This window comes from Notechis scutatus, chromosome 3, assembly GCF_049901735.1.
Source record: "Notechis scutatus isolate UNSWTSFEM ecotype Mainland chromosome 3, rNotScu1.2, whole genome shotgun sequence".
In the NCBI taxonomy this organism is placed as follows: domain Eukaryota; kingdom Metazoa; phylum Chordata; class Lepidosauria; order Squamata; family Elapidae; genus Notechis; species Notechis scutatus.
The window spans coordinates 137,867,737-137,891,032 of NC_142011.1; the positions used below are offsets into that span (position 1 = coordinate 137,867,737).

The window sequence follows — 23,296 nt, forward strand, 5'->3', positions numbered from 1 at the left end:
AAAATAGACTTTGAAGAAAAATCGATGCCTTGGACATTATTACCTGGAACCTTGAAAGCAGAACTCTGGTGGCTAACAAAATCATAATAAACCCATCTGAATGGTAAAACTATTACTAATATACAAAACCCTAAAGCGCTAACCTTAAAGTACAAAAAAACCAAAATACGAAAGCCAATGCCCCAAACCACAATCCCCAACTGAACCACAATTGTAATTGCTGGGATCCCATCGCACTTTATTCCGATCCCTGAGAGAAAAGCCAGCTTTTTAAGGTCTTCTGGAAGGCTAAGAGAGTGGAAGCTTGTCAGATCCCAATGCATCACTAACGAAGTTTAAATCACAATAAAATTAATATTTAGAAAAAGATGAAAACTCCTGGAAGACCATTTCATGTATTTACAAGAGCCAAGAGAATACACTGTGAAACTTGCAAAAAATGATTTGGAATTACATGCAGCCAACATCATGTACCTCACAGTAATGTACCGTGACTACAAATGAGGACTTCTTTGGATATAATAGCAACAGTACAGCCACCAACTTTCCATAACTTCATTCCAACATACTACTGTGATGCTTGAAGGCTAAGTATTAGTTCAAAAAGCCCTTCAATGTAGCCCTTGTCAGCTAAACGCATTATCTAATAGGATATTCTCCTTTAACATGATAGACATTTAAATACCACAGAATTGCATAATGAAGTCATACGATACAACTGCTTTATCATACAGACCTGGGTGTCCAACCCACAGCCTGTGGACCATGTGTGGCCCTGGACAGCTAGTAATGTGGCCCTACAAGATCGTAAACTTGTAACATTATGTGATTTAATATTATAAAATTTATGCTGTATATTTTATATGCGGTCCAAGACAATTCTTCTTCACTCAATGCAGAATAACAGAGTTAGAAGAGACCTTGGAGGTCTTTTAGCCCAACCCTATATCATTTTAGACAAATGGTTGTCCAACCTCATCTTAAAAATCTCCAGTGTTTTTAACACTGTGGCCCAAAAGGCAAGCCAACTCATGAAAGAGACAGTACTTTTCAAGGCTTTTGCTTCCTCCCCTTCCTTTTACTGATTATATAACCTAGGTAAGATTCTTAACCTTTCCATGCTTCAGTTTATTCATGTTTACCCAACTGGTGGAGCTGGGGTGGCATAAATATACATAGCAACAGCAGTAGCACCTAGACTTATATACAGCTCCATAGTGTTTTACAGCCCTCTCTAAGTGATTTACAGAGTCATCCTATTGCCCCCAACAATCTGGATCCTCATTTTACCGACCTCGGAAGGATGGAAGGCTGAGTTAACCTTAAGCCAGTCAGGATTAAATTGCTGGCAGTTGGCAGAGTTAGCCTACAATACTGCATTCTAACCACTGTGCCACCACATGAGACATAAAGAATGATGGTTTCATCAGCTTGAAGTATCACAGGGCAGCAATATGCTCACTAAAAATCTTTCTTTTGAGAATTGAGATGTGGAAAATGTGTATCTTCTACACCAGTGGTTCCCAAACTTTTTCAGTCCACCGCCCCCTTGGTGCTACAAACTCATCCTCGGTGCCCCCCACCCAGGGGTGGGATTCACATTTCTGTTGCATGGCCTAATTTGAGGGTGTGGCTTGCTGGTCACGTGACTGGTGGGCGTGCTTTGCTGGTCATGTGACTGGCTGGCGTGGCTTGCTGGCTGGGCATGGCTTGCTGGTCACATGGCCGGGTAGGTGTGGTTTGGTGGTCATGTGACTGAGTGGGCATGGCCAGGTGACTGGCAAACAAGTGGTCCTCACTTAATGGCCGGTTGTTTAGCAAATGTTCTAATTTATGACTGGCCTCCCAGAGATACTTGACCTGTTTTTGGAGTTTTAACAGCCATGCACACACATACACACACACTCCCTTCTAACCCTTCTAACCCTGCTGGAGCAGGTCATTGGACTAGAATCGGCAAAGCATCTCTGACTAGATTCTAGTAGTGAATAAAATCTAATCAGAGATGCTTTGCCGAATCTTGTTGATTTGTTTTATTTGTATCTATTTTATGTTGCTGAATTGCACTGATATGTGTGTCTCTTCTTGTGCACAACCCAGAAGCTTTTGTGATTCTTTGCAGCTAAAATTACCCACCTCTAGCTTTGCTCTACTTTTCAAACATGTTGCCATTGCCACGTTCTAGATGCCGGCCCCGCAGGTCCACCCCATTGAGCCCACTGCACTGGAGGGACCTGCCCAAGCAAGTCAAGTCAACGGGGTGAGCCTGAGAGAGAGAAAGAGAGAGAGAGAAAAGAGAGAGAGAGAGAAGAAAGAAAAGAAAGAGAAAAGGGAAAGAAAGAAAAAGGGACAAAGAAAGAGGGGGGGAATGGAAGGAAGAGACAGAAAGAAAAAGAAATAAAGAAGGAGGGAGGAGAAAGATAATGAGATATCTATTCTAGTCCAATCACCTGCTCCAACAGGGTTAAAAGGGAGTGTGTGTGTGTATGTGTTCTCCTTGTAATTTACCAGCACATTTTGGTTTTGCCTTCTTCAGAATTTGCACGGTAATACATTGGGGAAAAGTAATTTTTAGGGTGGAGATCTGGTCCGATGGATCCTGTTTAAAGCCTCAACAAAATGTGAGAGCTTCCTGATAGTCTTGACCATGTTTCGTCCAGAAAATCTTTAATAGAAGCCAAAGATGTTTCAATGTGCTGGCAAAGATTTTTCAATGTGGAAAAGGGCCTCAGTCTAAACTAGGCCTCATTTCAATCAGATGCATCAAGTTTCTCTCTCTCTCTCTCTCTCCCCCTCCCTCCCTCCCAGACTGGCTTTGCTCTACTTTCCCGATGTGCCTGCGGGGCTGGCGCTTCGAACATGGATGGATGGATGGAGAGAGAGGTAGGTAGGTAGGTAGGTAGGTAAGTAGGTAGATCTATATTGGTAGATAGGTAGGTAGGTAGGCAGGCAGGCAGACCTTTTGGATGAATGTATGGATAGGTAGGTAGATAGACAGATTGGGTAGATAAGTAGGTAGGTAGGTAGGTAGATATATCTATATTGGTAGATAGGTAGGTAGGTAGGCAGGCAAGCAGGCAGGTAGGTAGGTAGGCAGGAAGGCAGACAGACAGACAGACCTTTTGGATGGATGGATGGATAGACAGACAGACAGACAGACAGAATGAGACAGCAGCAGCACTTTGGGAAAGTAGAGCAAAGCCAGAGTGGGAACTGAAGTCCATACAAGTTGCCAAGGTGGAGAAACACGGGCTGAATATATCAACCCAGCCATTCTGGTTAGAGTTTAGCATGCTGTTTGATTCCAGCTTAGCCAATAAACCATGGCTAAGATCTTCCTGCTCCTTAATGCAGCTGCCCCTCTGCCCCTTCTCCAGCCCTCTGCCCCAGTTCTTTCTTTGGCATCCCATTTTGCAATGCCCCGCTTGGGAGGAGGAAGCCCAGATTGGTGGAGGCGGAGGGAACGATCACTTGGAAAGTAAGTAAGCAAGCAAGCAAGCAAGCACAGGGCTCGGTTGGAAGAACCGGGCTGCAGAGGGAGGCTAGGTTCTAGTTCCGGGCCGACCACGTAGAGCCGAACCGAGCCACGCGCCTTAGAGAGCCGCAGCTGCACACACCCGCATCCTGCACGCAAGCCCGGCTGGCTGGAGAGGCAGAGGCAGAGGCCGGGCGGGCACTGCGTGCTCCCTTGTTCTCCTCTGGGGAAGGGGGCCCTAACGCCAGACCACCCACCCCTTCCACTGTGCACCTTGAGAGGGTTTTGCTTTCGGGCCTTCTGGTGCACCTCCGCTGCTTCCACTGGAGAGGGCAGCCTGCAAGCTAAGGTGCCCCCTTTCCACCATCTCCCACCTCCCTCCCCCAGGCTTGGCAAGGCTTGCCACACGCGGGTTCCGGATTCGAGGCGCCGGCTACGGAGCGATGAAACAGTCAATGGGCTGCGGGGCCGGCAGTCAGTGAGCCTGCGGGGCCGGCACCTCAAATGCCCCCTGCCACCTCTCAGCACCCCCCCTGCCGGCCCCCTTGCCTCTTAGCCCCCCCCCCAGGCATCCCACCGCCCCCAGGGGCCGGTACTGCCCACTTTGGGAACCACTGTTCTACACTGAGCTCTAATTGGGAGACCACTGTAATCTAGTAAAATAGGGTCTCCAATCCAAAAGCTTGAAGCCTTGGCACAACCAACTTAAATTATATTTATTTAAAATATGCCCAGGAATATACACATGCACAAAATGGATAGTGAAACACAAAACCCTGAACAGGAGGAGGAAAAAAATAGTTTCTACTGTCTACATTCCTTTCAGAAACAAAAGACTCCAACCTCAGCCAAAGAGCCACTGTAATCACAGCTGTGACATTATGTTAATTCTTCTCTGCCCCATAACCTACTGTTTATATCCTGCTGCAACGTGAAAATGTTACATGTGCAATATCCTAAATAAAGAGACAAGTTGCCTCTGTTCCCCTAAATCATGCAGTCTAGTTAGAAGCATATCGGTTTTCTTAATAGAGAAAACTGAATAAAAAGGTAATAGTTTTTTTTCCTCAAAAGTCTTCGTTATATTACTTAATTAAGACAGTATTAGCATTAACTAACATATTGACTACTGTGAAGACAATAGTAATTTTAAAATATTTACTAGTTTCTCAAAATATAAAATACAGAAGTACAAAGAAAAATTAAAATAAGGGGAAAATAAGGGAGGAAAAGGGGAAGAGAAATAAATATACAGACAAAAAAAGAACATTAACTTCTGATTCCTTTTGATGCAGTAGAATAAGGTACCAACATAAAACCTCAACTTTTTTCTTTTATATAATCCTATATAATAGTCATTTCTATAACAGAAAACCTATCTAATCAGCAAAACCTAAAATCAAAGTTTCATTTTTTCCACCTCAAGCACAAAGTCCGAAAGTGGTTTCCAAGCAGAAACAAAATGGTGTGTTTTTGTCTTTAATTGACAATAGTACTCACCAAGAGAAAATTACTTAGTGTTTAAGCTCCAAAAAATGAACAGGAATTTATTTTATTTGTTAAATGTTTATGCTACCCATCACTCCTACAAGGTGACTCTGGATGGCTTGCAAGTTATAAAACAAGTAAAATAATTAGCTGAAGCAGAATTAGCTGAAGCAGTGAGACTTAAATATAAATACGCTCTATGAACTGAAATTCACATTTAAAGTTGGGAATAGATATTTGAGACCCTGGGCAGTTCTTTATGCTCCTAACCAGGCTTCACTAGGCAAAATAAATATGCTTTTACACCAAGGAAGTTGTAGTATATAATTTATTAAATGTAGCTGTTTTCTAAGTCTATGTTTTCAATCTGATGTAGCACTTATCTGAACTTCTGAAATAACAAGCAAAAATTTCACGTGAGGTAGGCTTCCTAATTTTACCTGAAAACAACTTTGAATTGATTTTAAATATTTACTTGAATTGTTTGATGGCATTTAAGGATCAGCAATGTGTCCCTATGGGAGAGAATCATTTTTCTTTTCACTGTTTGCTTTTAATAAAATACCCAAGATATAAAGGCAGTTCTGATCAATAGGATCAAAACAAGTCAGAGAGGGCTGAACTGGCCAGCATTTTGGGATGTTGTAATAAACCTGCAATGTGCAAAATCTGCTGCACAGAAATTAGATTAGAAACCTAAAGACCATACATAGCTGCTATCAAATGTAAAATGTCCAATGGCCAAAGCAGAGGCTCAAATATTTTTTTTTAAAAAAACTTTGGCTTCACATTGCTGTTTTCTACCACTCATGTTCAACACAACCCCTTTCCTTTGCTATTAAAAGAGTTTGGTTTTTGCATTCTTCCTCTCCTCCCCGCTCCATAAGCTCTTCCTGCCTTCTGCTTTGGCAATCTGTCACTGGATTCCCTTGGACGGTGTATGTTAACACGTTGCACGTTGCAGCCTACAAAACATACTTACTCGGAGTCCTTGCTGTTGTTGGCATTCATAGAGCTGGTGAGTTCCTCATCTTGGCTCAGAACCTGGATCCCTAAGGACTTGATAGCTCGCATCAGAAGAGCTTCCACTGCTTCGACGGAGAGTTTCTCAAGAACGATAACGCGGCACCGACTCAGCAGCGCTGAATTGACCTGGAAGGAAGGATTTTCTGTTGTTGCCCCAATCAGGGTTATGGTTCCACACTCAACGTGAGGAAGAAAAGTGTCCTGAACATGGGAGGAAAACAAACAATTGGCTGCAGTCAATAACAATTGCAGACATCCCATGTGAGTATATTAATAGCTCGTCTGCTTAGAAAGGTTAACCGCTTTGTTAATAGTTTGTGTTGCAGACAATAACCTCTGCCCTCATTACCACACCAAGCTAAACATTAAAACTTTGTGTGGAAAGCATCTGGAGTTTTAGAACTTTAGCTTTGGTGCCTACACATCTAATAAAGTGGTTCATTCATTGTAACTGGGTTCATTTCTACAACGCCACAAGAACCTTGATCATGCAGGATGCTGAAGACTGTATGTTTTTGTAACATAGGTTTCATTGTTTTGGCAAAACTAAGGGTGTGATGGTAAATCTCAGTCAGTCTTGATTTCCAAAAGGATCATTCAAAGACTGTAAAGCACCAGGTACATTTGGATATAATATATAATACAGTGAATGTTTGGAAATGTTACCATAGCCTAGTTTCACTGCAACCCACTCCCTATTTAATGTAATTATTTTAATAGAATATAATTACTTAATATGATTCTTTAATATAAATTCTTTGTGTTTATCTCCAGTCTCCAAATCTCCCTATGTGGCCATTTGATGATAATAATCAACCAATTCATCTCCAAAACGTTCTAGCATTCTAATTTAGTTGTGAAACTACAATAATGTAAAAATTACAAGCCAAAAAACATTTTTTTTTTACTCATGAACAAACAAAGTAAAGATAGCCTTAATGCTCTGACTGTCTCTTTATAACCTTGCTTGGCTAGATAAGAAGTTTCTGCTTCTTGCTAGTGGGGTAGGAAGATATATTAAAAATGGAAGCGGTTGCCAAATTCTCAATCCCAAACTTGCTTTTTAAACAGACTGCAATAATATTATATCTTAATACGGCAATCGGCATCAATGTGGTAACCAAGTATCAGCATTGATTTTTAATGGCGATTAAAATGGGTTTCTAAAGTCGAGACAAAATACATGTAACCATGCATTATGCCAGCATGATATAATAGATCAAGTGTAGAGACTTGAACTGGGGAGACCTTGGCACAAAGCTCTGCTTACTAAGTGACCTTGGGCCAGGCACTCTCTCACATCTTGTTCTGCTTCAGAAGGCAAATATAGAAAAACTGGATAATTCTCTAAACAGATTTCCAGAGGAAAGGTGTATCACAATCGTTCAGAGTGTAACCATTGCTCAAGCACATTCCCTTAAGGACTTCACTGCAATACCCTAGTATTCCGACTGCATATAGAAAAAGGAATACCTGTTGGGACTTATTGAAACGGTGTATCTCATCTATAAATAGGATAGTCTTCCTCTTGCAGAGTCTCTTTTCATTTTGGGCTTGAGAAATTACATCTCGGACATCACTGGTTTTGGCACTTGTGGCTGACAGTGTCACAAACCGTGTTCCGTTCTTCTTACTGCTGCTGGCTATGATATGTGCCAAGCTCGTCTGAAACGAAGAAGAAGAAAAAAGGCAAGCATACTGATTTTGTTCTGAAAACAGAAAATAACCTGTGTGAAAACATATGGACGTGAGGGAAATATTGGGATAAAAACATAGCAAACACATACACACACACATACACACATTCATTCCCTTCCAATGGAAAGGGGGTTACTTAAATGGAAAACCTAAACTATTTAAAGCTGAAAAAAGAATGATCATCCAGACAGGAGGTTGAGTGTGGAGGAAAACAGATCTCCTACCCCCTGGCTGGGATCCAAGAGCTATTTTAGCCCTCGGACATGCTCAGTAGGGTTCCTGACAGCAGGTTCTCACTGAATATGTTAATCTGAAAAAGGGATGGGTTGCTTTTAGCTATTTCTTTCAGACATCAATAAGAAACACAATATATCTAATTTATTCACTGCAGGTATTTTTTTAAAACTTATTAAAGGGGGAGTTATGGTATCCTCTTTGATTTGCCCTCTTGATAGGACACCATAGCTTACAACAGTGATTTACTTCTGGGTCTTTTACCTGTCTTTGTTTCAGTAGCCCTTTCTGACCCACAGCTATAAGGCCTGCCAGTTACTGAATAGTTTTGCAATCTGCACATTCAGACAGAAAGACTATGTAGTGCTATTCTTGTGGACTAGTTACGTACATCTGCAAAACTATGTTGGATTTCTAAAGTGGGTAATAATTTTCAAAGTATTAGCCAGTACAACCCTTAACATATTACAGGTGCTCCTTCAGTGACCGTTTTAACGTTGCAATGATGTGCAACAAGGAGGACTTACAACTTGCCCTCTGAGTTCTGCTCATCACGGCATCCCCAGGGTCACATGATCAGAGTTTCCAATGTTCCGTGCTGAATTTCCGTAGTCAATGGGGAAGCCAGCAGGAAGCTGGAAATCGCAGTCACATAAGGTCTTTGCTTAATGGCCCACACAATTCACACTTAATGGCAACCAAGACTGCCCGAATTGCCTTCACACTTTTTATGACTGAATTGCTTAGCGATGACAACCCAGTCTCAATGGCTATTGTAACCCTAAGACTGCCTGCATGTAGTAAAAATACAGTATAAAGAATAAAAATGCTTGCCAAAACACACACCTTTTCATTAGTTTGTTAATGTCAGTTACAAATTTTACTAGAATTAAACTGTTGGTCGCATTTGACAAAAAACCCTAAACTTTTTTTCTTGATGTAACCTCATTCTCTGAGAGAGAAAAGCATGGATTTCACAAAACAATAAGTAACATGTCTATATTGCATGTAAGTGAATAAAGAAGTAAAGACTTGTAAACACCATAAGTCTGCAAATATTTTAGTGTTTTGCAGATGTTTGAATGGAGGATGAAATAATAAAAGGAGAATATTTGTAGCTCAGAGTTGAAATGAGGAGCCCTTGGTACTCTCTGAGCTTGGTTGTTTTCTTGCAGAAGTTTCATTACCCAAACTAGATAACAACATCTGTACTGCACTGATGAATGGTAGTAAACTATGAGTAGTGAAACATCTCAAGAAGACAACCAAGCTCAGAGAGCATGGCGGGTGAAACACAATAATTTGCCTATATACTTGCAATGGGTTTATGGCAGTGATGGGATTCATTTTTTTTTTTTACTACTGGTTCTGTGGGTGTGGCTTGATGGGCGTGGCAGGGGAAGGATACTGTAAAATCTTCAGTCAGAGGTGGTATTAGCCGGTTCTCGGAACTATTCAAAATTTCCGCTACCGGTTCTCCAGAACTGGTCAGAACCTGCTGAATACCATCTCTAGTTTATGGCAAAGACAAAATGTCAAAGCAGGAATATAATAGTCTTTCTTTCTCAGCTCCACCCCTTTTTTCTTATCACCTGCCAGAAGCAAGACTAACACTCAAAAAGTTGAAAAATGGAATGCATCCTAACATTTTCCAATCGTGGGACTCTGATGGGAGTTTTTTTTTTTCCTTAAGGGAAGCCATGGCTGCTCCATTCAATAATATCTACTCAAGTCATCCTGCAAAATAATAATAATAATAATAATAATCCCCCAAAAGTAACAATAGCATACTGGGTTGGTTCTCTTACTCTTGTAAGGCAAAAGTAAAAATAAAACAATGACAGGAGGAGGAGAAGAACACTGCTTAGGAAATAATAGATGAAATGTGGGTGGAATTTGGGAAGCAACTGTACATTTCACTTAGCCCTATATTAGTTGTGCTGGCTTAGAACAGCTCCAAGGTTTCAGGCACAGGTGTTTTCCGCATGTGGCTGTAAATGTTGGGATTTACTTTGGAGTTTTAGAATTTCCACTGGGCAATGGATAGCAAGGATCATTAGAGAAGAAAGCATTCCCAGAAGCAAGAGGGAATAGAAAAGCTTAAAGATAGTCCACAAATGGAGCACTGAAAAGAGCGGCCAGCCCTCCCCCCTGACATTTAGCCATCCCCGCAGATACTCTCTGGGTTCAGAACTTCATACTAGGTATCCTCCTCCTTGTTTTCACCCTATTTTGCTTATTTTACCCTTCTATCTATATGAGAGGATATTTTCAAATTCTTCCTGCTCCCTATTCAGAAAATCTAGGCAGATCCTGATTTTCCTTTGATGCAGTGACACAGAGGGAAATGGCAGGAGGACAAGTAGTGTGTCTGGGCTCCAACAAATCCACCCTCATTCAAATCAAAAGTCTCTAGCCACATCTCAGAGAAAAGTAAATTGATTTATTAGGAGTGGCCATGTTGGCATGAGCTAGATGCAGCTGATACTAAATTACATCATACATTTCCCCCTTGACCTTGGTCTTCCCCCTACCCCCTGGATGTGACTTTTCCAATGGTACACATCCATCTCCAAGAGTCATCCATCATGCTCTCCAATAACCTTCTTATGTTCTGACAACTTTGGGCTACTGGGCTGATTATCTAGGCATTTAAGGAATGCCTTGTTTTCCCCCACTCCCTTTTTCTGGCAGCTAAAAAGACCAAAGGAGTATCTTTTTAGTTGACATAGCGAAGTAACAAGCAAAAAGACTTCCAGGAGGGTCAACCATCACTTGGCAATACTGCATATTCTTTGCTTGGGAAAAGAGCTACAGTCAATTCCTGGCAGCTCCAGATTCCTTCTAGAGCTGCTAACAATTGACATAATCAAGCCTTCCTTGACACGGTTTTCCTCAGAGATGCTGAAATACATTTCGCAACATCTCCAACCTTATTAAGCTAAATAACCTAGCTTTGCCGCAGCTTTGTTTGTTCTATCATTAGTAGGCACATCGAACTCTTGCTTCCAAGCCCAATGGATTCAGATATTACATTAAACCATAATTTAATTTGTTTGGCTTTGGGTTAGTGTGTTGTATAAATGTAATGTAGTTCTTTATTAGTCACTGATCAGAATTCTGCAGATTATAAAGTAAGTGAATAGCTTGTTTCAAATAAAATACAAATCGTATTTTTTAATTATATCGTCAAGATAATCAAAGCAGGATGAGTTTTATAGACAATATCACAAATTTCGCCATTTTCAAGGACATTGAATAAATAAATCAGAATTGTTTCAGTGCTTCACCAAATAAAAAGTTATGTCAGAATGGGTCCTTGTGTCCTTAGACAAATAATATTTAAACCCAGAAAATCATTACTATTTACAAATCTTAGTTAATGTTTTGAACCATGGTTAAAATAAATGATTTCATGTTGCGTGAACCCAATCTAGAGCTGCACTCATCATACTGTAACCAAATTGGGAGTTAAATAAAATGGCAAATGTAGCCATAATTGTGGTTTTTCTATAAGCTAAGATTAAACAAGACTGGTTTGATGCCAATTTAGCCAGTGTACATATGTATATGTGTGCATCTGCGCATGCGATTTAAAATAAATCCAGATTGCTTAGTCCACTTGCATTAGTTTAATTTTCCTCCAAATTGAATCCTGTTTGGGTGAAAGGCAAGGAAGTTCCAACTGTTTTGAGCTCTGGAAAGAACCTCCAGGGAGAATGGGGTAGTCATTCTGTTTATTGTTAGAAAGATTTTTTTTTTCTTTCTGACAATAAACAGAAGGGACATTTGCAGCTATGAGTTTCCAGATAAAACCTAGTCCAATGTGACTTTTATATTAGTATTTTGTTCAGTATTGATGAAATCAAAACCTATTTTACTTTTTGATGCCTCATTGGTTTCAGGGATGCTGAATCCTAAATATGAAACAGAAAATATGATGCGTTTATTTATTGAACTGATTTATAGAGACACAGCAGCACACTTTGAGCTGCCCACAAAGATTAAATCCATCATAACAATATAACTCCATGACACCCCAGTTAAATCAACAGAAGCAGTCCTCAGCTTACAACTATTTGTTTAGTGACCATTCACAGTAACAATGGCACTGAAGAAGGTGTAATATTCAGTTACAACTTTTTGACTGTTTTTCACATTTATGACCGTTGCAACATCCCCATGGTCATGTTGATCAAAATTCAGGGGCTTGGAAACTGGCATGTACATATGACAGTTGCACACTGTCCCAGCATCATGTGATCATCATTTATAACCTTTCCAGCCTTCTTCTGACAAGCAAAGAGGATAAGGGGAAGCCAGATTCACTTAACGGCCATATGATTCACTTAGCTGCAATGATTCACTTAACAACTGTGGAAAAAAAGATAATAAAATGGGGACAACTCACTGAACAACTACCTTGCTTAGCAACGGAAATTTTGAGCTTAACTGTGGTCATAAATCAAAGATTATCTGTAATCCCCCAAACAAAAAGTCAAATCACCAACAGAGCTTGTTCCTAGCCCAAATGCCTGGGGGAATAGACAGATCTACTATGTCTTGTGGAATGCTGACAGGTCACTGCCATTCCAATCTTGGGCTGAAATAGGCATAGCCAAAGACTCCAGAGTCCAATAAGATAACATTGTTTCATAAAACAGACCAGAACCGTGCTAGACTTTGTAAGCCAAGTAGAAATAATGGGAGACCAATTGTCTTGCAAATAGCATGGTCCTGTATGTAGGGCTTTATGGGTAATCCGAATGTTATATGTAGTGTTAGTTCAAACATATGGATGGACAGGCTTTTCATATCAGAAAAGGGCTTCCTTTCTGAACATAATTGTATTTAGAATACCAGTAAGCATCCTATTACTCCTAAAAAAGAACTGGGAAGATGCATTGGCTCAGAACAGGGCTCTTCAAACTTGACAGCTTTAAGACTTTTGTGGACTTCAACTCCCAGAATTCCTCCTCCATGTTAACTCAGGAATTCTGGGTGTTAAAATCTTAAACCTGCCAAGTTTGAAGGCCCTTGGCCCAAAGCATGAAGGGAAAAGATATTCAACAGTTGGTGCTGGCTGGTGGTATCAGTCAGGCACATAAAAATTGGCCAAGGATCAAGATTACTTCAGAAGATAAATCTCTGTATTGTTCAAGCATGGATTTATTCTGAACATAACCAAATATTAAAGTAGCCAGAATAAACTTACTTGAGAAAGAATTTTAGGCTGGGCTCACATAACAAGCTGAATTATGGTTTACTTAATCATAACATGCTAAATAAACCACTATGTTCTGAAGTTACATAACTATTAACCTACAGTATAAACTATGGTTTTACACACCAATACAATTAGGCACCCAGAATACATCAAGCCAAACCAAACCTCATTGTGGCTTAAGGAAATATGGTGAATCCCATTTTACAAAGACCACTCTTCTACAATTCCTTTTTATTCTTCAGCAGTGTTTTATAATTAGACCACAAAATAATCTAGAATCATTTCAAGGGATCAAAAGGGAAAGACAATACAATCTACTACTATATTTTTTTCCCCTTAGGACTAAAATAAATTTTATATCCTAAGGGACAAAATAAGTTTTTTTGGTTCAAATAAGCACATACCCAACTGTTTCTGTCCAGGTACCATACAATTCTGTATGGTAAATGTTTCCAGAACCAAAGTTGGGTAAATTTATACCCCTGTTGTAAAACATAAGCCAATCCTAGTGCACATGAGCTTATATGTACAGTACATCTTACTAAAGGCCTTATTCTCAGGAATCTATGTATATTACTACAGTCTTAATTAATTAAAGTAACAGGTGTAAGACCTGATTTTAAAAAAGAGAGTGGTTTTTTTAAGACTCATAAATAGATTGTAAGCAGAGAGATTTTTAAGTAGAGAGGAGCTGTTACAGTATTGTGTAACAGCTAGCATTCTCAATTCCACCATGATAAAATTTTCACGTGCAAGGAAAAGTATTTGCAGATTTAGTTTTTTATAATCATACTTAGGGAATTGTATCATATGTACAAGTATTTATCTAACGAAGTAACACTTTGATTCCCAGCCTCCCAGCCAAACCATAATACCAATGTATTTGATTACTTTGAAAATATTTTAAAAAGTAATAGGCCCTATCATATCCCTTGGCACATTATTAAAAATTCAAATGTTCACTGGAAGTCACAGAGCAGGAATCAAGTCTTTGCTCTAACATGATACTCAGTGTTAATTAAATCTAATAAAAGGGTGCTCTTGCACCGAGCCCAAGACCAGCTTTCTCCACCATGATACATTCCAGATGTGGTCTTTCTACATCCATAATCCTGGAGCCAACAACATCTATTTCTCTTACTATAATTTGCATGCCATTTAGACCTCAACTGTTGCTGCTGGCAATGGGCTCAGAAAGCAAACCATGATCCATCCAAATGTTCACCCCCTTTAACCACCCGCAAATACTTTGTGGCTTCCATTTTGTGGAATACCTTACTGCTTAAAGCTCATTTAGAATCCATTTTTTTTCCTCTGGGCTTTACTAACTTTTAGTAATCATTGGTTGAATGCAGCAATCCTGGGTGGCCAACAGCTGCTTCCTGCTTTTAGTTCTCTTGGCGAGGCAGCGATTCAGGGAGAGGGGGGACAGGGACCAGGGAACTGCATTTATTACATAGGTTTGCTGCCAGTTTTGAAGAAGGTGGCGCTGAACGATCTGCAGAGGAGCGCTGCATTCATTTCACAGATTCATTGCCAACATTCCCGGGCGACCAGCTGGAAAAGCCATTCTGTAAAATAGAGGCGAATTGAATCGAGGGCTGCCGTGTGCTAAATTAAGGGTGTTAAGCACTGCACTCTAGACCTGCATTGCTGTGTATCCTGTTCTATCAGCGGCAGGTACTCATTTCCAAAACAACAGTCAAGAGCACCAAGGGGGCAATATTTAGCACTGAAGTTTGCATTTGCTAACTACTAAAAGGACATCGCATATATTAACGGAATAACAGAGTTTGAAGGGACCTTGGAGGACTTCTAGTCCAACTCCATTGCTCAAGCAGAAGCACCTACATTCTGGGCAAATGGCTGTCCAAACTTGTTTTAAAAACCTCCAGTGATGAAGCAACCCACAACTTTTGGACACAAGCCATTCCATTAATTATTCTCACTGACAGGAAATTTCTCCTTTTCTAGGTTGAACCTCTCTCCCATCGACTATTTCTTGTCTTGCCTTCAGGTGCTTTGGAGAACAAATTGACACTCTCTTCTCTGAGATAGCTCCTCAAATACTGGGAGACTATTATCATATCACTCCAATCCTTCTCTTTGTTAGACTAGACCAGAGGTAGGGAAACTTGGCTCTTTTATCACTTAGGGACTTCAACTCCCAGAATTCCTGAGTGAGCCATAAAAGGTTCCCCATCCCTGGCCTACTGGTTTTTCAGTTGTGGGGGAAATCAATTTTTGACTTGAATGGGACTATTTAATATACAAATGTAGGATATTAAACAGTCCCATTCAAGTCAAAAATTGATTTCCCTCACAACTGAAAAATCAGTAGGCCAGGGATAGGGAACCTTTTATGGATCACTCAGGAATTTTGGGAGTTGAAGTCCATAAGTGATAAAAGAGCCAAGTTTCCCTACCCCTGGACTAGACATACCAGTATGATAGCCCCTCTGCATTAATGTATCCAAACTAGCCTTCACTGTCCTCTCCCTAAACTTCAGCTTAATTATCATTCTGTAAGGAAAAGTTATGCAACTTATCCAAGATTACTCCATGACTTTTATCGGATTGAATCCAGGCCTTCCCCTCCCTACTCTGACATTCTAGCTACTATGCCACACCACCTGTCAATAATGATCATATGCAGATTACAAATAAAACATAGTTGGGAGATCATTTGTACATTTTAAAAAATTTATTCTCCCCAGCACTGCTCAAATTTAACTTATAAAAGCACTCAGGGCAGCTAATAATAGTAAAAAATTAAAAATTAAAAACACAGCTACCATTTAAGTTGACTTTAAATGACTTTTAAGCAATAAGATATTTCACAAAATGGAAGCCATTAAAAGATCCATTTCTGTGTGGACATTTGCTGGTGTATCTTTTAGAGCCCATCCTACATCTCTAACTGTTCTACTTGGAATCGACAGTAACTTTATCAGGTTGTTGTAAAGCACCTCCAAATAGATGATTACAGTAATCTAAGGGGTGAAAAAGGCAGGGGTTATTTTGGCAAAGTAATTATGCTCCAAAAATGGTTGTAGGTAGTTTATTAGCAAAGTTGGAAAAATGTCCACCAAGCCATAGATTTCATCTGAGCACAAGTCAACGCACCTTCAAAGGCAATGTAATTCCATCTAAAGCCTGATCCTATGATAGAGAATGAGACTCTCTTCTCCAATGGAAGTCCTGTTTACATAAGATATATGAGCATGCGTATAGTTTGGGTCATTCTACTTTAACAATAAAAATAGGATTTGTGAGCAATACACCGAGTACCACTTTTCTAATTTGAACTTCCTGGTTGGAAATTATAGGATTCATTGTAGAAACTTCTAACCCTTGCTAATCGTTCTTTATCATCCTTCCCCAATAAATCAAGCACTGATTGTAGTCCCTTATTCTGAATTCTAGAATAAACAAAAATCCCTGGATCTTGCAAGTACATAAACTGCACTAAGTTATAAACTAGGGAGAAAACAGTTAAAATGCAACCCTTCAGCAAACAAAACAAAATGGTGCACAGCAGAATTTATAGTTCTGCATTTTGAAATCCAACATTGCCAATGGTGGCTATATTCTATAAGGGGGGGGAAATCTTTCCTATCTACCATTGGCATTATAATGCAAAGCCATTAATGTAGCCTCAGCAACACCAATACAATCCTCTCATCTCTCTTGGCCTATGGCAGGCATAGGAGAAGGGCTTTATAAAAAGGGCACAAAATTCAGTCAAAATTCAACTGCCAAGCAAAATATAATAAACGTTTTTCTACAATCACACACACACAGAGACGCAGAACCTGAAGTGCTTTTGCCTTCTCATGATTAGGTTTAGAATAAAACACAAGGTAAGCTATGTGGTAAAAATAAGCTCACTGAAACATAACACCCATTGCAAAGTAACAGCGTGTTACTTTAAAGTTAACACGTTCCCATCACTGAATACTTACATTAAATGCAATCTAAGATTGCACTTATAAAATCAAGGATAGCTGCTGTGTCATCTTCAAATCAGTTTTTAGGTAATATGCCAGACATTCACTTAATTGTCCTTTTTTTCCATCTCTGGTCATCTGAGGATGCTTACATAAACAAGGTTGGCTCTCTGCAAATACTGGGTTTTTGGCTCCCAAGTTAATTTCCAATGCTGAAGCTACTCTGTGCTTGGGTTACACAGTAGATGTCTCTCTCAGCTAAAACTGAGCGCTCCATGGCAGACAAACAAAAATCTAAATCTTGCACATTAAAGGGTCATAAATCAAAGGGCGACTTACTCAAGTTGCAACTTAGGTTTAAGCAGCTGGGCCATTTGCAGCCATGGAAACTTTTCTTTCTTTTTAATAAGCGGTCCAGACTGATGCCCAGTTAGTAGTCCAGACTGATGACCCTTATTGTGTGACTTCAGATACATTCCCAGATACTTCAGGGGCTTATAAACTCTTTTGAGTTTCTGTTGAATTCAGATACAGGTCCTTTAGCCCAGGGGTCTCCAACCTTAACAACTTTTAAGACTTGTGGACCTCAACTCCCAGAATTCCTTAGCTAGCTTTGCTCATTGAGAAATTCTGGGAGTTGAAGTCCACAAGTCTTAAAATTGCTACGGTTGGAAATCCCCGCTTTAGCCCACATTGCTCCCTTGAGACCTACATGACAGACATCCAGAACAGGCATATTCCTCAACTTAGAACCATTTGTTTAGTGACCATTCAAAGTTACAATAGCACTGGAAAAGTGACTTATGGCCATTTTTCACATTTATGAGTTGCAGCATCCGCATGGTTCCGTGACCAAAATTTGGACGCTTGGCAACTGGCATGTAGTTTTCACAGTTGCTGTGTCCTGGGGTTATGTGATCGCTTTTTGCGACATTCTGTCAAGCAAAGTCAATGGAGAAGCCAGAGTTACTAAACAACTTAACTTAAAATGTTACTAACGTAACAACTACAGCGATTCACTTAACAAATGTGGCAAGAAAGGTTGCAATGGGTGCAACTATCTTGCTCAGAAATGCAAATTTTGGGCTCAATTGAGGACTATCTCTATGGACTTGAGTGGTTAGATATTGTGGGGTATGCTAGCTGTTTAACACTTCTCATTTTAGAGCTATATATCTGGACCGCAGACGTTCAAATTACCTCTAGATCAGTGGCTCCCAACCTCCCAACCAGGGATCAGTTCCGTAGAGAGAAGTTTTCTGTGTGTTGGCGGGGGGCAGAGTTTTCATGTGCTGCCTGCATCCCACACATTCACAATGGGGCTTCACTTGTTTCCGTGGCCCTGTTTTTGGTGTGCTGCAGACCACTGCCAGTCCACAGCCTGGGGGTTGGGGAACCCTGCTCTAGAGCGCAATCAAGTATTAAGTGTTTCATGAATCTGGTTACTGCATCTTGTGGTCAACCAGATTTTTGCAGGCCACTTATGGTAGACCAACCTTATGTAAAACTTGTTAGCTGTGTATCACGGTATGAAAATTGCAAGAATGTAATTCCCACTTCATCAGTGAATGGTTTATGAAAGCTTTGCTAAGGCAAATATGCTATTAAACAATAGAAAGGTTTATTCTTACATTATTTATATTTTTTAAAACACCTAGTTTACCATGAAGTTATAACAAAACAGAGGGAAGTGTAAGAGCATCAATTATTTCCCCCCCATTTGGAGAATGTAATTTCCCCTCTCCTTTTTTTTAATCTAATCAGGATTTGGGTATCTACCTGACATATATGAGTTTACTGCAAGATTTTTAAAAATATAGAAATATAGTTCAAAGGGATCAAATTCCTAAGTAATTATGTTCAGCAATAGTTCAAGTTACAACTAAAAAGTGCCATAAAATCAATTTGTTATGTTTCCAGAAATCCCTGAGGAATTCTTGGTGGGAGGAAGATGTGGAAAAGAAACAGTGCTTGGTCAATAAGGTCTATACATTGCTTTCCATAGCTCCTACAATGCTACCCTATTTCTCCAACAATACGGTTTCCCCCAATAGGAAGTCCCAGCATGTTTTATCGGCATAAAATCAAATTAAGCCCCTCCCTCCAAATTAAGACCTCTATTAAACATGCAAAATGGGGAGGGAATGGCGGGGGGGGGCCTTGTCGTTAGGAAGTACTTTTGTTGCATACCCAGATATGGTGCTGCCTGCATTGACTTTGACATTGGTGAGGCACTGCGTATCAGGAGACCTTCCGCCACCATTGCTTTCCCTTCTCCCGTGCTGCCGCAGCGTTTAGAGCAACGCCGCAGCGTTTGGCGCAGCCATGTGCGGCCAGCCAGGGCTCCTCCCTGCAACCGGAGCCCGGCGGAGACACTCGGCTTCAGGCGCTCCTGTCGCCGCCTTCCCTTCGCCTTCGAAGGCAAAGCCAATTCTTTTAAAAATGACGCCCTACTACCGGTACGACAAAGTCTCCCCTGCCCGAGAGGGCAGCCCAACCCCACATGGGGAGGTGAATCTCCCGGGGCCGCAGCGCAGGATCGGCCCACCCCGGGAGAAGCACCCAGCCGCCATCCCTGCCTGGCGCGGGCAGAGCGCGAAGAGCTTTGCCTGGGGCGCCCAGCGCAACTGACAGGCGGGCTCTCCTGCCTGGCGGCAGAGCTCTCGCCAAGGCAGCGAGCGCCTCCCCGCCAGGCCCTCCGCTCATCCTGCCAGGGCCGCGCCAGAGCCGTGCGGGCTGGGCAGAGACGGGAAAGCGAGCCGCGGGTGCGCGCCCTCCTGCCAAGCGAAAGAGCCGGGCCAACCTGAGCTTGGCTTCCTTCCCAAGTCCCTCCAGCCCGAACCTGAAGGGGCCACCGGGAGAGGCCGCTCGAGGCAGTGATAGCGCCCACCCATCTGTGGACAGGGAGGCAAGGCGACGGCTTGCGCCACGTCCTCCTCCAAGCTGAGCCTCGCCAAGTCAGTGCCTCTGCCCGATGCCCGTGCCATTGCAGCGTTTGGAGCTGCCGGTGCATTTGGAGATGCGTGGGGACGGGGACGGGCTGGGCGAGGGGTGGAAAGGACGGGCGGCTCCGGGCTCTCTCCGCCGGCCAGGGAAGCAGTACTGCCGTCGCCTCGCCTCCCTGTCCGTCTGTGACATTTCAGTGTTTTTCTTTTTAATAAATTTAGAGACATTTCTAAAATTCTATTTTCACTTTGACATTATGGGATATTGAGTGTAGATTAATGAGGAAAAAATCAGGCTACAATATAAGAAAATTGACAAAAATGAAGGGGGTCTGAATACTTTCTGAAGGCACTGTTTAACTAAACAACTCGATTAAATACAATGTATGAAGCAACAGTGCAGAGATTTCCAAACTGTGTTGCCACACCACAGAAGAATTTATCTATGCCAGAGTCCAAAGGTTCTCCATGTGTTGCTGATTATAGAATTTCTCATCAGTCATCATTTTAATAGATGTTCTGTGATAAAAGAATCTTTGGGTTAAGAGATCAGATTCTAACTAAGTGTCCCCAATAGATGCCCTTCTTTGCAATTTTCTTCATCCTCAATCAACAAAATGATTAGAAGCTATGCGTACTGGAATCCAATAAGAATCATCGCATGATAAACTGGCAACTCATTTCCTTTTCTCCCATGGAGAAGACTACTCATAATGTAGAATGCTTAATTCTTCCCCAAACTGGAAACACAATTTGGGATCCAGAAAATTATATGTATGCTTCCAGAAAGTGACTCCTTCCCACATCTTTACCATCCAATCAACTGGACCCTAAAAATCTTTGAGAAAAGAAGGGTGCAGACTTTCCTCCCTCCTGTCCCCTGGAAGGATGCTTGATCTTAAACAGAAACACAACTGACACCTGTCAGACCCTTTCCTGACTAATCCTAAGCACATGAGGGTGAGATGTCATTCTCTGACAGCACGCTCTTTGATAGGCTGAAGCATTTCCTCATAAGACGGCATGGGCTTCAACACTGGACCATAACAGTAAAATGTCGCTCCAGCCAGGCCATGCTGCCTTCCAGCGCATAAGCACATGAGGGTGAGATGTCATTCTCTGACAGCACGCTCTTTGATAGGCTGAAGCATTTCCTCATAAGACGGCATGGGCTTCAACACTGGACCATAACAGTAAAATGTCGCTCCAGCCAGGCCATGCTGCCTTCCAGCGCATAAGCAAACCTTAAGGACCACAAGCTATGCTGAGTTTAGCCGGAATCAGAATAGTGCTGGAAGGGACCTTCGAGGTCATCTAGTCCTCTTTTCTTAAAAACCTCCAGTGATGAAGCACCTACAACTTCTGAAAGGCAAGGTGTTCCACTGGTTAATTGTTCTGAGATGTCCCAGGGGAAGGAAGTTAGAGAAGAAAACATACCACTCTACTAGTACTAGTGGTACTAGTGCCCCTTAGTACCACTCACCTTTCCACAGCCTGGAGGTCCCCAAAGAATGAGTGAGGGGATTTCGTGAGCCTCCAGCAAGGACCGCAAGAGGGTCTCTTTCCCCAACACCTGGTTCTGACCCACATAATCTCCCAGATGGGTCGGCCGCAGCTTATCGGCCAGAGGCTTCCCTTCCAGTTTTTGGGCCAGACTCTCTCCCTTCAACAGCGGTTCCAAAGCATCTGGTGCTCGCTCGGGATTCTCCCCCCACCGCTCTTCCCCCTTTCCCGGATTTGGAGAGGTAACAGCGCCCCGGGATACCCCCGCTTGGGCTCCTCCTAGATTTCTGCCTCTGTGAAAAAGAGAAAACACCGGGGAAGAACCGAGGTCATTCCTCGGCTCCTCTTCTTGGTTTCTCCGCTCCGGAGATTGGGAGAGCCGCATTTTCTTAGAGCAGGGCTGCTGGGTCAGAGGGGGCAGCCCCGTTCCTGCTGTGGGTTTTGGGGCGCTGCTGCTCCTGCTTCCGACCACTCCGGTGAACGAGTTTTCCCCTTCGTCCTGCAGCTGCAAACAGGTATCCAGGTGTGAGTTGATGCGCGCAGAGGGAAGTTCCACCAGGCAAACCGGGCAGTTGACCAGCGGCTCTTCCTGCGTAATACCTCCTTCCATTTCCCGGCACGAGGAGGGCAGGACAGTGGGGCTTCTTCAATCGACACTAATCGGTGGCTTCTTCCTCTTGTCCTTTGATCAAGCCCTTCTAGACCCTTGCCGATAAAAAGAAACCCAGAGGAGGCATCAAGGAAAAGTTTGCCTCCGGGCTCCCCAGTAACCACAACATGCTCAAGAAGGAAATACAGCAAAGTCACCGCCTCCTTCTTCGGCGGGCTGCTTACAGACCCACAGGCTTTCGGGAATTGTAGTTCTTCCGCCCGCTTGCAAAAATAAATAAATAAATAAATGCCTAGGACTTAAATTTCTACATGCAACACATTTAATTCTCTCTCTCTCTCTCTCTTTTGCTCGAACTTTAGAACGGCGCGGATATTTCGAGGATAGAAATGCGGTCGCTTGTGTGCACTTTTAACAGAGCGTTTTCCAGTGAAATTACTGATAGGGAGAAACGTTTCTCTCTCTCTCTCTCTCTCTCTCTCACACACACACACACACAGAGAGAGAGAGAGAGAGAGAAAGAGAGACAGACAGATGAAGGAGGCGGGATAGGCTGACAAGGTGACTTGCTAATAGAGCTGCTCAAACCTGACGATATTAAGGTGTGTGAAGTTCACCTCCCAGAATTCCCAGCTGGCCATGTTTCAGGTTGTCAAGGGTGAGAAACCCCGAGAGGAAAACAGCAATTTCTATTTCAACTATTTCAGGAGTCATGACAGGACAGCAAATTATTTCCCGAGTTGTTATATATTTCACGTATAGATTTGACTTTTTAAAAAATTCTTTAGCAGACGCAATGTAAAAAAAAAAGTGATTGGCTCCAATTTTAAGATGATAGTCAAATCTTAAAAGTTGGCACAGCTGTAAAATTGCTAAATATCCTGGATATTATAAATATTGCTCACATTGTGGATATAAATTTCAACTTCTACCCTCAAAACGATGCTGTAGGGCACTGCACACCAGAACAACTAGACACAAGAACATTTTTTTCCTGAATGCCATCACTCTGCTAAACAACTAATTCCCACAATATTGTCAAACTATTTATAAGACTGTATTACTATTATTCTTGTCATCCTTCCTATTACCTATCTCCTCCCACTTATGATTACAAGCTTGTTGCTTGTATCTCTACAA

The 23,296-nt window shown here is 41.8% G+C and overlaps 2 protein-coding genes across 3 annotated transcripts in view; one reads left to right on the top strand and one right to left on the bottom strand.

Annotated features, from left to right (window-relative positions):
* WRNIP1 (WRN helicase interacting protein 1) overlaps positions 1-22,601 on the bottom strand; it is a 38,118-nt gene extending 15,517 nt beyond the window's left edge. Inside the window, exons 1-3 of the mRNA XM_026676609.2 lie at positions 21,527-22,601; positions 7,463-7,654; positions 5,946-6,190 (exon numbers count right to left, since the gene is read on the bottom strand). Of these exons, the coding sequence (XP_026532394.1) occupies positions 5,946-6,190; positions 7,463-7,654; positions 21,527-22,156 (1,067 nt within the window). The 5' untranslated portion in view covers positions 22,157-22,601. The remainder of the gene's footprint in view (positions 1-5,945; positions 6,191-7,462; positions 7,655-21,526) is intronic.
* Positions 6,113-23,296, top strand: part of MYLK4 (myosin light chain kinase family member 4) — a 95,486-nt gene continuing 78,302 nt past the window's right edge. For both annotated transcript variants that reach the window (XM_087961205.1, XM_087961206.1), the window contains exon 1: positions 6,113-6,250. The gene's annotated coding sequence lies outside the window, so the exon portion shown is untranslated. The remainder of the gene's footprint in view (positions 6,251-23,296) is intronic.